This window comes from Sapajus apella, unplaced genomic scaffold (genome assembly GCF_009761245.1).
Source record: "Sapajus apella isolate SASKATOON/1434 unplaced genomic scaffold, GSC_monkey_1.0 scaffold3, whole genome shotgun sequence".
Taxonomy (NCBI): domain Eukaryota; kingdom Metazoa; phylum Chordata; class Mammalia; order Primates; family Cebidae; genus Sapajus; species Sapajus apella.
Window position 1 is genome coordinate 30,846,994 of NW_022436943.1, and position 22,405 is coordinate 30,869,398.

The following is a 22,405-nucleotide window of genomic DNA, read 5'->3' on the forward strand; positions in this document are numbered from 1 at the left end:
AGGCAGGAATAAAGAAAAGAAGGAAGTACTGTAGTAAAGGCATGTGCAGGTTAAAAGGGGAATTGAACAAGAGGGAATTCTTAGTCATTACCTGAAAATTCTGTTTTTCTCCTATACTATATCTGCCAGTGGAAAATCTTTTAATATCTCATTTAAGTCACTTTATTTCTAAAGACCGCAAGTTGTGACTCTAATGTGAACATTTAATCATATACTGGAGTTTAAAAAATGTTCCCATTTCAATGTATTATTAATAACAACAAACACATCAGGCTTACTTGATGTTAACTCCTATACTAAGTGCTTTCCATACACCAATTCATTAACATGTTAACACATTTTATCATAATAATATATTATTCATACATTAAACTATATTCTTATTTCCATTAATGGAAGCATCATTTCTCTTAGCTGTTCAGCTAGAAACACTGGTGTAATTCTAGACCTTCTCTTTCTTACTGACCCTGCATCTAATCAGCCCCAGAGATCCTGTTGGCTCTCAGAATAAATTCCAAATCTGTCCAGCTCTTACCACTTGCACTACTTCCTCCTCGGTCCAAATACCATCATCTTTTGACTGCACTGTGGCAAGAGCCTTCTGACTGGTCTCCTCGCCTCTGCTTTTGCTCCCCAGTCCCGGCCCCAGTCGGTTTTCAGTCAGGCAACTGGGAAAAATGTGGTTCAGACATGAATCTCATTGCATCACTCATTTGTCCAAACCCAAAGTCCTAATCATGGCCCACAGGGCCCTAACTGATCACCCCCAACACACACACACACACCCCTTACTTCACGTAATTTCCCAACCGTTACTCCACTCTGACCTCACTGGCCTCTTTGCTATTCCTTGAACACACCACGCCTGCTTCTTTCTCAAGGCCTTTACAATTATTGTGCTCTCTACCTTGAAGGCTCTCCCCCTAGAGATGCACATGGCCAACTCCTTCACTTTCTTCAGGTTCTTATAAAATTGTCTTTTCAGAGAGTCCTTCCCTGACCACCATACCTAAAACTTCAAATCCTCTGCCCATCAACAGTTTCACATACACTCTTCTCTGCTTTTTTTTTTCTCCTTAACACTAATACATATAGGTAGGTGTATATTTATCTACCTTACTGGAACACAAACAATAGAAAAAATAAATTTTTGTCTTTTTTTCTCCATATTACATCCCTTGTACAAAGAGCAGAACCTAATACGTAGAATGTCTTCAAAAATTATTTGTTGAATATATCCTCAGTTAATCCCGTAGCCTCAATAGGTACAATTATTACCCCCATTTTACAGATGAGAATGTTAAGGGCAGAAAAATTAAGAAACTTCTTCAAAGTCAAACAAGCTAAGCAAGTGTCAGAGCTAAGAGTAAAACCCAAGACCCTGGCTCTAAAACATATGCTCAGATCACTAATTGAGTAGATTAATTAGAAGAAGAGAGCTACCTATAGACTCCTCTATTCCCTGAGGTTTGCTTCAACATGCTTTCCATCCAGCTAAATGGAAATGCTGAGTGTCATCTGCTACTGACAAACACAGTCAGATATAGTAAAGCTCCTTTTTCCCGTTCTTCTTTAATTTCTTTTTGTTAAAAAAGTATGAGACTTTTTAAAAATGGAAAATACATATTTTTTTTAAAAAAAACCCTAATCCCACCCATGTGGACATTCAAGTAGTAATAATAAGGTTAACATACACACAATGGTAAAAAGAAAAGCACAAGGAAAACTATAAAATGAAAATGTGCATTGAATGCCTACTGTATTCTGTAGTAAGTTTGCACTGTGAGGACATATTTGGTATTATACATGGAATCTAATGTGACAGACACATACTCAGACAAACTCAAAATTGAAATTTAGAAGAAGAAACCCCAAACAGAGATCTTCTGACAGCTGAAAGTGGGGCAGGCAGAGTAAGTTGTGGTGCAGGTGAATAACAGTGGTAGAAAAGGATTAAAGAACTGAAGACTGAAGAAACAGTTTCTGAAAGAGGAGATGGGAGAGTACCAAAGAGCAATGTGACTTGCCTCACTATTTTCCTATGGAGGATGGGACTTTGTAGGGGAGAAGGTTTTTAAATAACATTTTATATGCCATAGAATAGAACTTACAGGCAAATCAGTTATGGAAAGGATGTGTTGAATTTAACTTGTAAAAGGGTATCATTACTTATTCAGATGCATCATGTGAGACCACTGTCAGGTTCGCTTCCCCAGACTGCCTCAATCTATTCCTTCTGACGAACCAGAACAAGAAATTCTGTTTTCCAAATTGTTATTTTCACTAACACATTAAGCCAGCTTCAGCTTCCTACAGCACGTATGCGCGCGCACGCACACACACACACACACACAGACACACAGAAATTATCCTGTTATCCTGTGTCTGTTTAGTGTTTTCCTTCACATGTGTGTTTTCTTACCTCCCCACCCTTGTTCCTCTGGAAGGTCAGGTTTTCAACTAATTATTTCCCTTATTTGACAAGGTCACTCTGAGCTTTCTTTCATTCAAACCATTGGCAATATGGTCTAGCTTAGTGACAGACTTCTGGGTCACTCAGGTCCTTTGATAAGAGGGCATAGTGGCCTTGTATGGTGGCCATTCCATAAATAAGGAAGTAAAGAAAGAGTAAGATATTTATATAACAAATATTAAGAAGAAAGTAAGAGAGTAATATGATCTCCTGAGACTGGAGTAGGATAGGGCAGTGGTGTAATTAGCCTGGATAATGATGGGGGCATCTCTAAGAAGGTGTCATTAGAATTGAAACTCAAATTGTGAGAAGAAACCCGACAAACAAGGATTGGAAAGAATAGCTAACCAGATAGAGAGAAAAGTCTGGTGGTGGAAATTAATTTGCTTTGTTCAAGGAACAGAATGAATACCAGTAAGATGGGCAAATGAGGTCTCAGAGATAGCTGAGAGCTGGGTATACACTCAGAGCTGACCTTCATTTATGTCTAAAAGCACTGGAATTGCTGTTTTTCAGGTGTGTCCCAGTTGCAAATCTACCATTATTTATCGTAGGAAGTAACTTGACATTGCTCTGCCCTGTAAAAAACCTTTGACATACATTCTTATTTTATTTAACATTTCATAACATCACTTTGAAGTATGCAGACCTAATGTTTGTTTTTGGACAGGATCTCACTCTGTTGCCTGGGCTGGAGTGCAGTGGCGCAATCATGGCTCACTGCAGCCTTGACCTCCCTGGGCTCAACTGATCCTCCCACATCAACTTCATGAGGAGCTGGGACTTCAGGCATGTGCCACCATGCCTGGCTAATTTTTCTATTTTTTGTAGAGATGGAGTTTCATCATGTTGCCCAAATGGTCTTGAACTGCTGGGCTTAAGCAATCTTCTCACATTGGCCTCCCAAAGTGCTAGGATTACAGGCATGAGCCACTGCACCTAGCCAAGCCTAATGTTATTTCTGTTTTACAGATAAGGAAATTATGATACCGAAATGTTACATGAATTCTATAAAAAGGTCTTAAAAAGGCCTACAACCTCACTTCTCTCCCCCATTCCCCATGTGTTCGATGTGCTATCCTTGACTCACTAGGCTAAATCAAAATTTTCAAGCTAGGAGCAGTTGTGTGCACCTGTAATCCCAGCTTGCTGAGGCAAGAGAATTACTCGAGCCTAGGATTTCAAGACAAGTCTGGACAATAAGGTGAAACCACACTCTCTATAAAAATAAATAAATTGAAATTTTCAGAAAGTCAAAACTGCCTTTTACCTTGGATAGAAAATGGATTTGTGGCTTTGGTATAACTAAAGGCTCATCACTGCTCAAAACAGGAAAACAGAAAGAATTGCTGCAATGAATTAAAAATAGGCAACGTTGGTTTGTTCTAATAGCATATGTGTGTAGAGCAAGAATCTACACTCTCTGTTCAGCCACATCGTTGATTCTCCTGGGTGGCTAGTTTATAATTTATGTGATGGTCACTGTCAGATTTAAGTTTTAAGTAATTCTCTCTGAAATAAGTATTTGAGGAGAACAGGATAGCTTAGGCCTGATGAGAAATGTTGACAATCCAAACTAGGGCAATGATAGTTTAGGTCTCCTAGCTTAGCCATCTTAGTCACTAAGGTGTTTCTGCATTGTATAATCAATAATGTTTCCCAATCTTGTTGAAATGACCTCACATGTGATGGCACTTAAAAATTCAAAGAAGTGAGCTATAGTTACTTTTCACATGTTTACTTTATTGTAAAAGTATATTAGATTATTTATGTCTTTTTATCATATGAATTTCAGCTATATTTAATGCATAATTTTTTCTCCTCTATATGCTTACAAATTGCTTTTAATTTGATATCTTTTCAAATTCTAATACATAATTTTCAGAATTAAAAATAATATTTTCTAACAAGAAGTACTATGGTGCTCTGTTCTGGGGGGTGTGTGTGTGTGTATGTGTGTTTTATAGCATAAGTTCTTACAAGAAAAAAGAAAATTTTTTAAATTGAAAAAACAATCTAAATACATTAAAAATATTCCAGTGTTGAAACTATAAAGCCCACTGTTTAGAGGTAAGAGATTGCTAATCGTATTTTTCCTTATTAAAAAAATTTTTTAAATATATAGAAGTATATTATTTACTGACTCAACTATTAACTAAAAAGCCTTTTCACCCTGTGCAGATGATAAGATGAAGGTATCTTTAAAATTAATTTTCTTCAAAAAACCTAGTCTTTCCTGTTTCTTATTGTTTTTATTATTTATTTGTATTTCTACACGTGTCATTCTCTGTATGGCATGGCCTTGATTGAAGTTTGGTGGCTTTTCACTTCTCATGCAGTCCTTTTCATATTTTTACATTAATTTACTTATTTTTGCTTTGGTCTGCTGGTTTCTTAACACCTTCCCTGTCTGTATCATTAAATTCTTGTTGTAAATTTTTTTACCTTAAAAGTAGCTCATTTTCTTAGGCTTTCTTTTTTTTAACACTTACACATTTATTAAGCTTGAGGTGTGTGTTTAAGAATATCTTTTAAAAAAATTATTTCACTTTTCTGCCAAGTCTCAAAGCTGCTTCCCTGGTTTAACATTATAGATCTTTATAATAATTTTTTACAAATCACTTCTACCAGATCTTAAACTTGAGGAAAAAAATCTTGTGGTTATTATTCACAAGTGTTGTGATAAATATTTCAAATTAATTTTTATATATGATAATTAGCATATTTTAAATGAATCATGATTTTAATGTGCTCAAGAACTTTTGTAAAGTGCTAGATACACTTTTCTTACATTATTTAAAAGATGCAAGTCCTGAAAAATATGAAATGCTTGGGTACATTTCCTCTATTATGTTTCGATGCTTTTCTTCATAGTTAACCTCTCATGTCTTCAACAACATGTATCTCAAAGTACATGCACATGTTATGCAAATCAACCAAAATCAAGGCAAAAAGAGCACGTGCTACTAAGCAAAATGAATCAGAGGTCCATCCATAAAGGGAAGAATTCAGGATAGAATAGTGATATTTCATAAGAAAACTTGGTTTCTCAGAGATTTCTCATGGTATATATTCAGATGTTGTTACATAACAAAGCACTCCTTACAAGTTATTTAGTTTCTGGTGTTCTGAGAGAAGAGTAGCCTTCAGCATGTCTTAAACTTCCCTTGCTTTCATTACTTTTTAAATGTATACATTTTAGTATGTAGAATCTCTAGCAAAAATAGTGGAAAGGGGCGAGTATTTTATAGTAGAAATAATAAATGCTGCTGAGATAAGGAAAATCAACTTTTTGAAGGAAAAAAGATGAAACGATAGCTATCTGATGCTTAAAAAATGGTAAACTGAGATATTCTATATCTGCATTTTACCTTAACTCTACTATTATGTTTGATTTACTCTTGAATCAATGTAGTAGCATAATAATGATGACATCATGAACATGTGAAGATTACAAAAACGATTAAGCTGCCAAACTACCCAAATGTTTTTAGGGAACCTTTCTACTTCTTCCCTGCAGCCAACAAACATTTATACTGACATTGACTTCTTCCATTTCCAGCAGGAAGCTTACTGTTTTTTTTAAAACCTTATGCCACTTAGCAATAAAGAGACCACCATTACTGGGAGGATTCAGAGTGGAAAGCACTAAGCATTTTGGAAGTGAGTCCTAAAGCCTTTGGCATGACAGGATTGATATGGGAATAGGTGAAAATTAAGGGCACAGGGGATCCACCAACTAGCCACCCTTCCTCAGGTCTGTATGATTGCACTTAGGAGATTTCCCATGCCACTATTACACAGAGAGATTTACTACATAGAATTCCTAACTGGATTCCTATCTTTCCAGTTTCTCCCTGCCTTTCCAATCCATTATCCACACTGTAGTCTTAACAATCTTTCTTGACCCAGCAATCCCATTACTGGGTATATATCCAAAGGATTATAAATCATTCTATTATAAAGACACATGCACATGTATGTTCATTGTGACACCGTTTACAATAGGAAAGACCTGGAACCAACCCAGATGCCCATGAATGATTGACTGGACAAGGAAAGTGTGGTACATATCACCATAGAATACTATGTAGACATAAAAAACGAAGAGTTCATGTCCTTTGTAGGGACATGGATGAATCTGGAAACCATCATTCTCAGCAAACTGACCCAAGAACAGAAAACCAAATGCTGCACGTTCTCACTCATAGGCGGGTGTTGAACAATGAGAAGACATGGACACAGCGAGGGGAGCATCACATACTGAGGTCTGTTGGGGGGACTAGGGGAGGGACAGCCAGAGGTAGGGAGTTGGAGAGAGATAACATGGGGAGAAATGCCAGATATAGGTGATGGGGGGATGTACCTGTGCAACAATCCCGCATGTTCTGCACATATACCCCAGAACCTAAAGTGCAATATGTGTGTGTGTGTGTGTGTGTGTGTGTGTGTGTGTATATATATATATATATATATATATATATATATATAACAATCTTTCTAAAATATAAAACTCATTGGTTCTCTCTTTTAAAAATCTTTGAAGATTTCCTACTGCCTTCTCCATGTGGTCCAAATTCCTTCTTATGGCACATGTGGGTCTTTCAGGGTCTGTAACCTATATTCCTAGAACCTCCTGTTTTCTATATCTTCTTGCCAAAGAGCTGACATTAGGAATGCCTGTCCATTGGATTGCTACAAAGGTTCAATGAGAAAATATGTAGAAATATTTCATAATAACTAGCATTTATTGAGCCTTTACCATCTTACCAGTTGCCAAGGACTAGGCAAAGAACTTACACATATTATCTTATTTAATCTTCATACAACCCTAAGAGGTGTAGATGCTTTTGAAAACTCCATTCTATAAATGAAGAAACAGATTTTGAGAGGTCAGGCAACTTTCCCAAGGTCACACCTATAGATAGGAATGGAGTTGAATTTTATCTCTCCAACTCTAAAATTGATGCTTTTATAGATTTTACTGTTGCTTGGCACATTGCCTGGTCTACAATCCCATTTGATTAAATATTCATTTTTTAAAAAACCATTACTATAAAACTTAGAGTATCTTAAAAATATTTTGTTTTGCTTCCTTGCCCTCCAAGGTTAGCTGCTACCTCACTTCTTGGACCCTTTCTAGATGCCCATCCCGTCTCTGCTATCCTCTTACATCTCACACTCATCATACTTGCACAGGTACGTCCCCCCATCACCTATATCTGGCATTTCTCTCCATGTTATCCCTCCCTAACATTACCCTCATAATTATTTGCCTGTATATCTAATGCCTCTGATCTGTCTCCATTGTCTCCAGCACTATGTCTCCATTGTCTTCGTATCTTCAGGGCTTAGCATCGTGATGTTCAGCACCCAATATTTGTTGAAAACTGAAGGAATAAAACATACCCCAAAGATAATTTTAAAGTATCTGGGCTCTCTCCATTCTCACACATGCTGCATTTCTGCTTCCATTTAATGTTTATCTGCACTAACACTTCAACTAACACTCAGCTAGATTATGAAAGAGGATAGACAGACTTATGAGGGTAACAGTAAAAGAGAGTGAAGAAATGACAAAATCACCCTCTTTTACTTCATTCTTCTCCTGCACCCCCAAACCTGAGTGATTTTTTTGCCAGATAAGAAAGAGACAAAGTTGAAGGAAGAAAAGGTATGCTTAGATAGTAAAATAACATTTAAATTCTCTTTAAAAAGACTAGTTATACCATGTGCTATGTCTGCTATTCAAGTCTGTTTTTTTTTTCCTCCTGATCCTTTTTAACAATATTTTGCAAACACAGGCAAACCTACATTCATGGCATTTCTGAGAGGTTGGCAAATGAGGAAACACTCCCAAATTCTAACATCTGAGAACTTACGAGAGATCAACTGATGAGCACATGGTCACCAAGTGAGTCAGTGTAAGTTCTATGAATAGAGCTTGGATCTTCTGACTACTTGTCCAGGGTCCTAGTCATCCAACTACTGCCATGTTCCCTGAAGAATTTGGTAAAAATAGCAGATGGTCTAAGTGACAAAGTAAGTCATCATCATTGCTACTGTCCATGTTCTATTTTTTCATGTTCAGTAGCATAATTTAAAAACTCATTAATGCAAATATGCTATTGGTTATTATATAATATGTAAAAACCACCAGTACAGAAATACTTTTATAATTTTTATTATGTCCTTAAATACAGAGAACTCACATAATATCACCACAAAGACATTTCATAAATTATAGAATAAAACACATAAATATTCATTCTGCATTATTATTATGCCAAGGAAGAGAGCAAACATTATTTTTAACAAACTGCTCTTAAAAAAACTTGTGTGGTAGGATTCTCCATCTGTGAGTGAGATTCAACAACTATAAAGTCCAAAGCAGATTTGGTACTCTGGGAGAAAAGAGTAATAATGTAAAACAAAATAATAGTCAATGTGATCTAAACACAGTCTATCTATAAAGTACAGTCTCTTTCTTAAGAGAAACTGCTGCCTCTGTCTTTATGTTTATTAGACAAACATTAAAATCTCACCAATTTACTCCCTTTGTCTCCTCTTTATATATGGAGATTATGGCTTAGCTTTCTCTGGGAGATTGTGGCTTAGCTCTCTCTGTAGATATAAAAGGCAAATAAAGCCTAGGTTTGGGTCCTAGCGCTACTACCAGACAAATGTGCAACAGTAGAATAATCCTACAATCTCCTTTAGCTTCCATTTCTTTATCTGCAGTGTGGAGATAATGTTACTTACTCTCCTTCCCATCAAGGTTGTTGCAGAAATGAATTACATAGGTGTAAATAGGGCTTAACTCATTCAGTCTCTGAACAGAGAAGGACTCTTACAATTTGGACATCAATTTCACCATTTTTTAGCTAAGAAAACAGGCACAGAAATGGTAAAGGTCGTGCATGCCTAAGACACTTGGCCAGTGAGTTATACATCTACTATAAAACTAGAAACCAAGTCTTTTGATTACATGCTTTCTTGTTGTGTTTTATTGTTGTGTTACTGTAAGGTTTCTTTGTCTTTTCAATTAATAGGCACAGCAGAACTCATAAACACATGCAAGAAGACTATGGTAGAATGATCTGGAAGGAGAAGTAGATTATTTACACAAAGTACCATGACAGCAAATGAGCAAAGAGGAAGGTAGAAGGAATAATATTTACTAGAGGGTTTACAGCATGCCAAACATAAATTAAAAAGCGAAAAACTTTTAATTAGCCAGATTTGTATATGTGATTAAAATATCTACTAAAAGTATTCTTTTTAGCATATAGAATTATCAAAAACACGTTCCTTGCTTTCTCTGATTCTTTTTTTTTTTGGGGGGGGGTTAGGTTTTTTTTTTCCCCCCATTTATTTATTTTATTGCATTTTAGGTTTTGGGATACATGTGAAGAACATGCAAAATTGTTTCATAGGTACACACGTGGCAGTGTGATTTGCTGCCTTCCTCCCCATCACCTACATCTGGCATTTCTCCCCTTGCTATCTCTCCCCAGCTCCCCACCCCCCACTGTCCCTCCCCTATTTCCCCCCAACTGACCCCAGTGTGTAGTGCTCCCCTCCTTGTGTCCATGTGTTCTCATTGTTCAACACCCGCCTATGAGTGAGAACATGCGGTGTTTGATCTTCTGCTCTTCTGTCAGTTTGCTGAGAATGATGGTTTCCAGGTTCATCCATGTCCCTACAAAGGACCCAAACCCATCGTTTTTGATGGCTGCATAATATTCCATAGTGTATATGTGCCATATTTTCCCTATCCAGTCTATCGTCGATGGGCATTTGGGCTGGTTCCAGGTCTTTGCTATTGTAAACAGTGCTGCAATGAACATTCATGTGCACGTGTCCTTATAGTAGAATGATTTGTAATCCTTTGGATATATACCCAGTAATGGGATTGCTGGGTCAAATGGAATTTCTATTCCTAGGTCCTTGAGGAATCGCCACACTGTCTTCCACAATGGTTGAACTAATTTACACTCCCACCAACAGTGCAAAAGTGTTCCTATTTCTCCACATCCTCTCCAGCATCTGTTGTCTCCAGATTTTTTAACGATCGCCATTCTAACTGGCATGAGATGGTATCTCAATGTTGTTTTGATTTGCATTTCTCTGATGACCAGTGATGATGAGCATTTTTTCATATGTTTGTTGGCCTCATGTATGTCTTCTTTTGTAAACTGTCTGTTCATATCCTTTGCCCACTTTTGAATGGGCTTGTTAGTTTTTTTCTTGTAAATCTGTTTTAGTTCTTTGTAAATTCTGGATATCAGCCCTTTGTCAGATGGGTAAACTGCAAAAATTTTTTCCCATTCTGTTGGTTGCCGATTCACTCTAATGACTGCTTCTTTTGCTATGCAGAAGCTGTGGAGTTTGATTAGGTCCCATTTGTCTAGTTCTAGGGCTCAGTTGATATTGACAAAGAGCACCAAAACCCCGCTTCATGCTGTGTTGCTGCCTGTGCCGGCTGAGGGCAGAAGGTGCAGGGAGAAAATGTAAGGGACTTTCAGGGAGTTGGTCGGAGAGAGATGAGGAGTAGTTACTGGGCACGAAGATAATTGGAAAAGGAGAAAATATTGATTAATCATGTCATATACTCGTTCAATAATGAAAGGTAAGAAAGACCAGTATGTGAGTGGTTGAGAGATGAAAGGCAAAAAAGAAACCAAGAGAGTGGAAGTGCTTGAAGCTTTTAGGATCAGAGTAAGAGCTGACTTAACCCTGTGTATGTTTGATCATTACTAATACTCCTTATATCTTAGTTCCTTTCTTTATTACCTTAATTTCCACATCTATATAAATAGAATATAAATACAGACATAAAACTATATTATCTATAAATAGAGATAAATGTAAATATTACATTATCACTTGTGGTTTTCTAAAAGCTTACAACTATTCTGTGATGGTTGTTGATAGCATTAGGTGAGGATGTTAATGTTGTTTTACATGCATGTGGACAGAACACGAAGTTAAGGTAGCAATGTAAAGTCTTTAGAAATATTCACCCTTGAACTGTTTAAGCATCTCACTTTGAATTTATCTATTAGTCTTTTCTTTAGCTGCCATAAGAACCCTAGCAAAATGTTTTTGTGGTCTTAATTTTTAAGTTGTTATAAATTGAATTGTTAAAGGTAGAATATTTTACAGTGTAAGCCTATATTGAGAGAAATAAGTGAATTATAATATGATTTCATTGCATTCTGTTAGTCTGTATTTATTTATTTAACAGATATTTATTAATTTAACAGATATTTATTAAATGGTTACTATATGCCAATAATGAACTAGATCATGTTGTAAAGGATCATAATCAGACTACTAAGAAAGATTTGATTCTAATAATGTCATAGAGATGTTCAGTGATCTCTAGCACAGTTTACATGGAGAACATATTGCGGAGATAGGCATTTAATTGCTGACTGAAAAAATTCCTTCAGTAAAGTTCTAAGAAAATTGCTATGTCTGCTATTTATTGTAGCACCTTATATACTACTATATGCCTCATCAAGATACAGTACAAAAAATATGCTAAATACTTAGTTTGGAAACTGAAATAAAATCAGAGGCCCTGGGAATATTTTAGTTCTTATCCTAGGCAAGGACACCAAAAAGGGTATACTCACTGAGAAAATGTTAATATGCTCGCTAAACCTAAATATAGATTAGGAAGACAGAACGTTTTCTAGATTTAAAATGAAGAAAGATATAACGTGATCCAGTTAGAGCTACCCTTCAGATTTTAATGAAAGATTTAGAGATAGAAAAAAAATTGTGTTCTTCAAACTTAATGTGAAAACAAACATTACCTCCAAGTGATGTCTTACAAGTACATATCTAGTTTTGCAGTATCATCCATTATTCAAGTGATTAATCACATAAAGCATGTTCTGTGTCTTTTATCTTTATATGGATAATTTTTGGAAAACTGCTATGGCCTGAAATTAGAACATGTTTTTAAAATATTATTGTGTTTGTTTCTGGATAATCTTGTTTCATCTAGTTCATTTTTATATTTTGTTTTTAATCAGTAATTTCAGGCTAAATGCAGTTAAATGTCTGAAAATCAAACAAGTTGTCAAATGAAATGCTCTACTATCTAATAATTGATCGGTTTTTCTTGTTGGCCAATGATTCTTCTGTATTGATCTTAATTTTGGTCCAAGCACTCAAAAAAGGGAAACACTTTATATACCTCTTTTCTTTTATTTCAATTTTTTTCTGCCTTTTGTCAAGTTAGACATAATTTTGTAGCCTGTCATATAATTTCTAGTTTTGTTTTCCTTGCATCACAATGTAAATAGTATGATTCAAAATATTGCATATTCCAGCCTGGGCAACTGGCAAAACGCTGTCTTTACCAAAAATACAAAAAATAAATAAATAAATTAGCTTGGCATAGTGGTGCATACTTGTGGTCTCAGCTACTGAGGAGGCTGAGGTAAGAGACTTGCTTGAGCCCAGGAGGCAGAGGTTGTAGTGAGCTGAGATCACACCACTGTGCTCCAGCCTAGGTGACAGTGAGACCCTGTTTCAAAAACAACTAGCCAAACAAAATATTGCATACTAGTAAACACTACAAAATTATGGTAATAGCACTACTTTACTCTGCTGCTATTATATGGCTGTCTTACAAATAACTTAGAAAGTTGCTGACTTTCAAAATATTCCCTTCAATTATTTTTCTTTTGTCCTAGTATTCTTTGTCAATTCTACAATCTTTGTAACATTAAAGTAAGATAATATATCCCTGAAAGTCATAGTCTTCTAGGAAAGACATCTGAAAAAATCAAGCTCAAAAGGAAAAAAGAAAAGACCAAAGTGTAGAAGGATGTTGGGCTTGTTGCCTAATTTATTTTTGGCCCTGATCATCTGGGCCAGCAGTTGCTTCTTTTGAAAGGTGGCTCAAAGTTACTATGTGCTGATGGAATTTATTACAAGGAGAGGAATAATTTACTAATCATGGCTTCAACTTATAATTGTAGATTTCATGTTCATATAAATCATCCTCTATGTTCCTAAAGTCATAAGACAACTCATAGTGTACACTGCGATTTTGGATCATGCTAGGCTTCCTTCTCTAGCTTCTTTGATTTCCTAAAGTGTCAAGTTTAATTTGGGGATTCATTCCAAATTGCAGAAGCTTATTAAACAAAGATAAGGAAATATCAGAGGTCCCATATGCTTAACTTTAGCAATTTACTTATTAATAAGGACATACAAAAAGGCTATATAATTCATATGGGATTTCCATGAATCAACAATAATCTCCCTTAGTTTTCTAGTATCCACCTTAGGATGATTTTGAAACATTTTACTTAGTACCATTTTGTTATGAAATTTCTATGATAAACTACCAAGAACTAATACTCTTTGAAAGACTTACTTGGTTGAGTTAACATAAGATTTGTTAAAGTCTTATTTTTAGGCTTTATGAGCCATTATAATCTGACAGATAAGTTAAAACATGAAAAGAAAATCCTCCAAAAACTAATAATATGCTCCCTCTGAGGGTCTTGCCTAGTTCTGTGGTATATAAACCTATAGCTGATTTATAGGGTAGCCTCAAATGAACATAGGACCAAAAAGTTAGTTTTAGTAGAAAGGTCTCAGCAACCAAAATATTTTGTCTCAGAGTAAAAAGGTTACAAAGTCAAGTTAGAATAGAATACATTTACTGATCACTTGTCATGTGCTCTATAATGCAGATACTATTATTTTACTCATTTTACAGATGAGAAAACTGAGGTTTAGGGAAATTAAATAACTTGCTAAGGTCATACAAGTAGTAAATGATGGAGGTGGATGTGAACTAATAGAAATCTGACTGTAGAGCCCTCTTTTTAACACTATAATTACTATGAAGTATAAGGATGATATTCCTACAGATCAAATACTTAAATGTTCACATATCTCCTCAATAAATTATTCCCAAAAAAAGATGAGCTTGAATCTATTCAAGTTTTTAGGCTTAACGTCATTTACTTAATTACAAATTAAGGGTAATAAAAGAGGAATAAGCTAGATAATACCACATGGAAGGAAACATGAAAATCTAGACCAGGATAACTGACCTGTTCCTATAACAAGCTCTTGGCATTAAAAGCAAAACAAAACAAAACGAGACAAAACAAATGAGTCTTTGCTAGGATCTTGCTAGTGTGGTCCACTTTGAGTCCAGCAACATTGGCACTACCTGGGAGATGTTAAAATGCAATAGCTCTGGCCCTGCCCAGACCCTACCGAATCTTAAGATCCCTAAGTGATTCATTTGCATATTAAAGTTTGAGAGGCACTGGTCTTAATGACTAAAGACTTAATCAGTTATAATATGTAGCCCTTGTTTGAATGATTTAAAGAACCAGCTGCAAAAAGATATTTTTGCCAAGAGAGGAGATTTTGGTCATTGACTTGTTCATGGATTCCACCAAAGAATGACTGCTAATTTCACTAGGTGTGATAATGTTGCCTAATGGATAGAAATGAATGTCAAAATCTTTTAAAATTTAGGCATCCATAGTGAAGTGTATATGTCTAGAATTTGCTTTAAAATGTTTTATCAAAGAAAATAGCAATAAGTGATGCAAATATGGGAAAATCTTGAAAATTGTTGCATATATATGTGATTGGCCATTCTACCCTTCTGCTTTTGAGTATATTATAGAGCCTTTCGTTAATTTATTTTAAAGATGAAAAGAAATGAGTTTGTGCCTTAGGAGGATTTTTTGCTTTTGTTTTGTATTTGTATTTAGACTGAGTCTCGTTCTGTGGCCCAGGCTGGAGGGCAGTGGCACAATCTCGGCTCAATGCAACCTCTGCCTCCTTGGTTCAAACAATTCTTGTGCCACAGCATCCCAAGTAGCTGGGATTACAGGCATGTACCACCACACCCAGCTAATTTTTGTAGTTTTAGTAGAGACAGGGTTTTGGCATATTGCCCAGGCTGGTCTTGAACTTCTGAGCTCAAGCAATCTGCTGCCCCCCTCAGCCTCCCAGTGTTGGGATTACAGGCCTGAGCCACTACACCCAGCCTCGAGTCTTAGAAATGACTATAAGAAAGAAGTTTCGTAAAGTACGAGTGATTAATCATTTAAATGGATGCCAGAAAATCATTCTCTAAAGGATTTTTTACAATAGGACAAATTCATTGATCTGCAGCAGTTTTAGATATAGTCTTGATAAAAGCCAGAAGACTTAAAAAACTGTCAAGTTATCTTTCCCCAAAATGATTCTATGGTAGATGTTATACTTGTGCATACTTTGGGCCATTTGCCCCATATTTAATTTCTTAGTTATGATTTTCTTTAACAGCAGTTGACGATGGCCCAGTTCTAGCTCTGTACTTATTCTCATGGCATTCTTCACTGGCAGTTCATTTTAATGGTTGACTGATGGAATGCTGAGCAACCTACTCATCCAAATCAAGCATTTAATAGAGTCCTGTACTGATCTCATTCTTATAAGTGCAGACTAAGGCCTTTTGATGTTTTGTGATCAATAGGAAACCCTTTAAGCTGGTATGTGTTTGTCATAAAGAAAGGCATTCCTTTTAACATCATATGAACCCCTTAATGTACTTACTCACTGTAAAGTATATCATTTTTTTCATTATTTCTGGAAAAGGAAGGCAAACAGGAATTCTGCAAGCTATTAACAGCCAAACCCTTTTGCAACTTACTAAGTGGCAGTATTTATGCCAGTATGTCTTACATTTTATGGTTCCTTCCTATAGAAATCCAAGAATAGTTTTCAAAGACTAAAAATGAACTCAGCCAACATCCCCAAAGGTAGACACTATCCTGTTTGCTGATGATCTACTGATTTCTGACTGGTTTAGTACATGCCACGTGGCCGGGCACGATAGCTCACGCCTGTAATCCCAGCGCTTTGGGAGGCTGAGGCGGGTGGATCACCTGAGGTCAGGAGTTTGAGACCAGCCTGACCAACATGGTGAAACCCTGTCTCTACTAAAAATACAAAAATTAGCTGGGTGTGGTGGTACATACCTGTAATCCCAGCTATTCAGGAGGCTGAGGCAAGAGACTCACCTGAACTCAGGAGGTGGAGGCTACATTAAGCCGAGATCGTGCCACTGTGCTCCAGCCTGGCAACAGAGCGAGACTATTAAAAAAAAAAAAAAGTAGATGCTTTGTATTTGGGACAGCAAAACTTTGCTTTCAGAACCTTTCTATTTCAAATACAAGTAGTTTCTCCTATATGTGCTACTGTTTTCGTCTATTTGTTTGGGCTTCATGGGATAATCCAAAGGATCTATGTTTTTCTTTAGATGAATACATATTAGGAAGAATAAGTGAGTAGAATAGGCTAGTGAAGGGAATTTTGGTTTCAACTATGAAGCAGAGTCAATGACACTCAGACACTGCTCTTTACATTCCTATCATTTAGGTATGCCCATGGTGACAGGCTCCCTATTTATAGGAAGCCACATTCTTAGATGGGTATGATTTTCAGTTTTGTAGATATTTGTTTGCTTTCCCTCTTCCTTATTCTTCTAGTCACCTAGTCTGTTTCCATTCCCTCCACAAGAGCAGCTCCCTCATAAAATTCTCTCCATTGCTCATTAGCCCTCAGTGAGTACAAACAAAACCTGGTAGTCAACTCGTAATCATTCCTTTGGCATACTGCAAACATGTTCCACATACCCCTCTGCTCCTCAGCTTGTTTATTTTGCTACAGCACAATATTATTATCCTTGGCTAGGGAATTGTAATTAAAATAATTTGTTGTTTCTCCTAACATTGTTGCTACAGATAAAGATTGTGATTATAAAATATAACATTTCAAGATACCTAAAATTCTTCTACTACTGTAGGACCATGATGCAATGTCTTGTTATCCAAAACAATTAATAAATATAGCAACAATTTTATTCCCTTTTGCTATTTTAAAATTATATTATGTCAAAAGAAAGAGCTTTAGTGTGTGTGTGTGTGTGTGTGTGTGTGTGTAAATATATCCAAAATGGGTTCTACAGTGAAATAAAATGAGTACCATTTAAGGAACCTTTTCCCTAAAAACACAAGATTAGGACATAAAGATTAACATGTGTTAAATATTTTGTAAAATTCCTTAATGAAGGAACCAGTAAGATGTTACAGATAGTTCAAAGGAGAACTCAAAAACCAGACATATTTATAGATTAAGATGATTAAAATGAAAGTACAGACGAAAGCACATTCTTCCAATGTTGGGGAAAAGAGTCAATTCAGTCCATTGGGGAGAATTTGCATACACAAGAATGTATTTGTTTATAGACAAAAATTGTTTTGCCTTGCTATCAGCTTTTATAATTTATAGAGTTGTAAATTAGCTCCTATCAAATCAGAATCAGGTATCCCTAAGAGTATACTCTAGACACTACAGAATTGATATTGAAGAAAATCAATTGATGTCATAATATCAATTGAAGAATTTATATTCAATAGAAAGCATTAATCAATAGTTTATACACTAGATTCTAGTGCAATTCTAGAATTACACTAGATATGCAATTCTTCAATAGATATTGAAGAATTCCAGAAGCTCGTAGAATAAAGTAGGAGGCAGTAGAGTGAGTGTAAGGTCGTGTTAATGTAGAGAGCTATATTAATGGTTTCCATTCTCAGAGACAGACACATAAACAGAAAATTAGTATGTTAAGATAAGTATAATCAGCATAGTCACAGTGTCCTTTGGGAGCAAGTAAAAATCTTATAACCTCCCTGCCATCTGCCACTGTCAAGAATTCCAAGATGGTGAATATCTTACTTTGGTTTATCTCTGGTGTATCAAGGAAAAGGCAATGATATTTAACAAGGAAATATTTCTCCTTGTTTCTTTTTCTTTCTTTGTTTATACTATTAACAGGGTATTAATAGTATAAACAAAGAATACTTTCATATATTTTATCTTATAAACACTCAATATCAAATTTGTGGGGAATGAAAATAGCTCATACTTATTCAAGACTTCCTATATCATACAACCAATGCAAAAAATATATATATTTGCATATATACAAATATATACATTTGTATATATATATATATTTGTGCATCTATACCAATACATATATTTTCATATTTGTTTATAGATATATATACACACATACATAATGCACATGTATTTATACACATATATAATGAACTATATTTTATATTTTCATGATATTTATGATTTTTCCCTTACTAAGGCAGATTATCTTCATTGAGACCTTAAAGATAAGCAGGCCTCTGTATAGAGCTCTTTTTATTTTATCTAAAACATATGGTCTCTTCTTTTGAGGAGAAAGTAGTGACAATGGCAGAAGAATCCTCTATTTAATAATAATATAAATAAGTATATATATTTAAAGTGTGAATAGCACATAATCTTTACTTTGGAAACTAACCTTGATAGCATAAAAATAACATTTGTTTCTTTGCAAATCATTTTTTAGAAATATCTTAAACTGATTTTATTTAAATTACATCTGAGAAAGACAAATTAACAATTTTGAAATTCAAGTTTTGCCAGTGATTCAATGTTCAAATTATTGCAGAAATTGTTACAACTTTGTTTTTAACAAATATACCCTATGTTTGATTACAATACTTGAAAGAATACATAGCATGCTTTTTACTAGTTCCAAAATCAAACTAGAAAATATGCATATTATAAATTCATTTATTTATGACAAGCTAATTTGCATGTTGTAGAAATTCACTGAGGTAAAACTCACTTTCGCATTTTTTACTAAAATTTTTAAAAAGCATCTACATAGATGGCAGTATAACTGTACAAGTTGTCAAGTACATGCCATCATGCTAATGGCATTCACAACATACAAATTTGCTAGCTAAAGAAACATCATTCTGTTAGCCATGAACTATTTTGCACAGAGCTATCTTCTCCTGTTTGCCATATGAGCTTACAATCACATCTTTCAGTCCCAAATTTTTTCTGTGCCAATTGAAGCTAAGTCAAACTGGCATAAAGAGGACTTTAGAGAGTAGGGTGTCTTGAATGGGACCTCATAGCTTTTGAAGCTAGTAAGTGAAAATGTGGGGCTGAAAGAGCAAGCCCAGAAAGATATGTCAAAAAGTGTCAACAGCCTGCCCTGCATCTTCTCTGTAAATAAGATGGAGAGGCATCAGGATCAATAGAAGCATGTTATCTCCATGTACAGCAAACTAAAATACAAGTGTTAAAAAGTATTGAATATTGTATCTAGATACAGGATGAAATAAGGCTTTTTACAAATAGACTACAAAAGTTGCCAGAGACATGAGGTGATTATGGGAGTGATGAATCTTTCTCCACATCTACCAGAATAGGGTTTCTTAATGTAAGTGTTGGTTACATACCCAAAAAATCAAACTCTGGCAAATAAGACCATGAATAATCTTAATAAGAAAGCAAAATGGGGAGAAACCAATGTGATCTGACAAGTTGTTTTCTGAACTTTGTTCTTAGAAGAAACAAAAGAGGAACACATTACCAGGGACAAATCACAGAGTGAGGTTATAGAAACACTAAAAAAACCAGTGAAAAGGAAAGTCCTACAATAAAGGCAAGAGGGATGGGTGGGCTTGTGTTGTTTAACAGTTTATTAAAAGACAGAGTAAGTTTAATGCCTACTTAGCTAATTTATTTTTTTTAGAGATGGGGTCTTGCCATATTGCCCTGGCTAGGCTTGAACTCCTGAGCTCAAGAGATCCTCTCAGCTCAGTGTTCCAAGTAGCTGTGACTCCAGGTGTGTACAGTCACACTCAGACTCAGTTTTGCTTTATTTTTCTTAATTAAGAAGAATGAACTACAAGAAAGTACAAAAGAAATACTGTAAAATAGAAATTTATAGGCTGAGGCACACAGGGATACAGTGAAAGAACAACTACATCTACTTTACATGAATTGAAACCTCTTGGTCCAGAAAACCAGAGTATTTTCCTATGTGGTCACAAAACCTTTGGTAATAATCTTACCAGAATCATAGTATATTTTTGACAATTATACTCCCTCATGTAACAAACCTCAAAATATATAAGATGGCTTAAATACAAGAGAAGTTTATTCTTGTTTGAGCCTACATTTGGAGCTCCTCTAAGGGTGGATTCAAGGACCCAGGTACCTTCTATCTCAAGGCTCTGTCATATTTAATTAATGCTTCTCAAGTCACCATATTTATCTGCTGCAAGTATGTGAAAAGAAAAGAACATGGAGCTCATAATGGGAGCTCTCTTTAGCCAGGCCTGGAAATAGCACACATCATTTTTGTAGTCCTTCCATTAGCTAAAAAATGATCACTTGAGCACCGCTGCTCAAAAAGGAATCTGGGAAAGATAGTGTCACTATATGCCCAGAAAAAAGAAGAATCAGGTTTGGTGACAGCTAGCAATTCTGGATCTCATTCTGGATAATGAGAGATCTGCCAGAAAACTGTAGTTAAGTGGATAATCCAAATTTCAAAAATGGGGTTGAAATGGAGTTGAAGGATATAGAAACATCATAGACTTGAAACCATTTCAGAGGGGAAAACAGTGATCATTTGGAGTCTGTACCTCATCTTTTGCATATTAGAAAGATATTTAACTAATATGTGGCATTGCTGATAAATGAGTTCTGGGTGATAGTAGCATTTAGTGGATTCATACTTCTTTAGATTAATGTGTTCAATGAGTGGTAGTCATTGTCAACCTTGAAGGTAGTCACTTGACCTGTTTTGTGACTTTCCTTGTCCATGTCTCATTAAATATTTTTCTGAACAACCTTAACAGAGGCAAATTTGTGGTTGACTCAGTAATTAGGGATCCTGAATGACACTGTGGGTGAAAGAATCAAAATGACCTCAGCAGTTTAGAATATGGTCTAACAATGTTTCTGAAAAGGGCCAGGGAACAAATATTTTAGGCTTTTTGGGCCATAAAGTCTGTCACACTAGTCACCTCTGCTGGTATAGTCCCAAACCAGCCATAGACAATACATAAATGAATGGGCATGGCTGTGTTCAAATAAAACAGAATTTATAAAAACAGTTGGCAGGCCAGATTTGGTTCACGGGTCATAGTTTGCTGTTCCCTGGTCTAGAAGAACAGGCTGAAATCTGAAGGGAATAAATCCAGATTTTTTTATTTAAGGCCATAGAACAATGGGCCTAACACTGTATATATGTCATGTCCTTTCTAATCATAGAAGAACTCCAAGTTAAGCACTATTTGCTGTTATTTTACAAATTAGAAGCTACATTTCTGATGGGCTTGGTAGCTCACACCTGTAATCCCAGCACTTTGGGAGGCTGAGGTGGGCGGATTACAAGGTCAGGAATTCGAGACTAGCCTGGCCTATGTGTTGAAACCCCACTTCTACTAAAAATACAAAAATTAGCCAGGCGTGATGGCAGGCGCCTATAGGCCCAGCTACTGTAGAGGCTGAGGCAGGAGAATCGCTCGAACCTGAGAGGTGCAGGTTGCAGTGAGCCAAGATTGCGCCACTGCCCTCCAGCCTGGGCAACAGAGCAAAACTCTGTCTCGAAATAATAATAATAGTAAACTAAGAAAACTACATAAGTAAATAAGTAAATAGTTTGACCTAGCTTTCATAGCTGGAAAACCCTTTGTGGGACATCATGCCACTTTAACCACATGTTTGGGTGAACTGAGAGAGTAAGTTAATTGCTTGAGTAAAAGATGGAGGGAAACTTCATGTGGCAGCATTTCCCGTGGCAAACCCTGAGTTCTGGCTCTGTTCTTTTTCCAGTACGTGACCTTGAGAGATACACTTGACCTCTCTAGGCCTTGGTTACCCAATCTATAAAAATGAAAGTCTTCACTAGATAAACACCAAGTCCCCGCTCACATCCTACCGTTAAGGTTGCTAGTAGTATGTTAAGGGTATTGTGTGAAAGACAATTGAGATGTATTCTTTGTAGCTCCAAAA

The 22,405-nt window shown here is 35.8% G+C and overlaps 1 protein-coding gene across 8 annotated transcripts in view; it reads left to right on the plus strand.

Moving 5' to 3' along the window:
- The window catches only part of OXR1 (oxidation resistance 1), a 479,029-nt gene that overhangs the window by 349,559 nt on the left and 107,065 nt on the right, over window positions 1–22,405 (plus strand). Inside the window, exon 1 of one of the 8 annotated variants that reach the window (XM_032246272.1) lies at window positions 10,905–11,105. The exons of the other annotated variants lie outside the window; for them this stretch is intronic. Coding sequence (XP_032102163.1) covers window positions 11,078–11,105 — 28 coding nt within the window. The 5' untranslated portion in view covers window positions 10,905–11,077. Of the gene's footprint in view, window positions 1–10,904; window positions 11,106–22,405 lie in introns of those variants that run through there. 8 annotated transcript variants of the gene reach the window in all.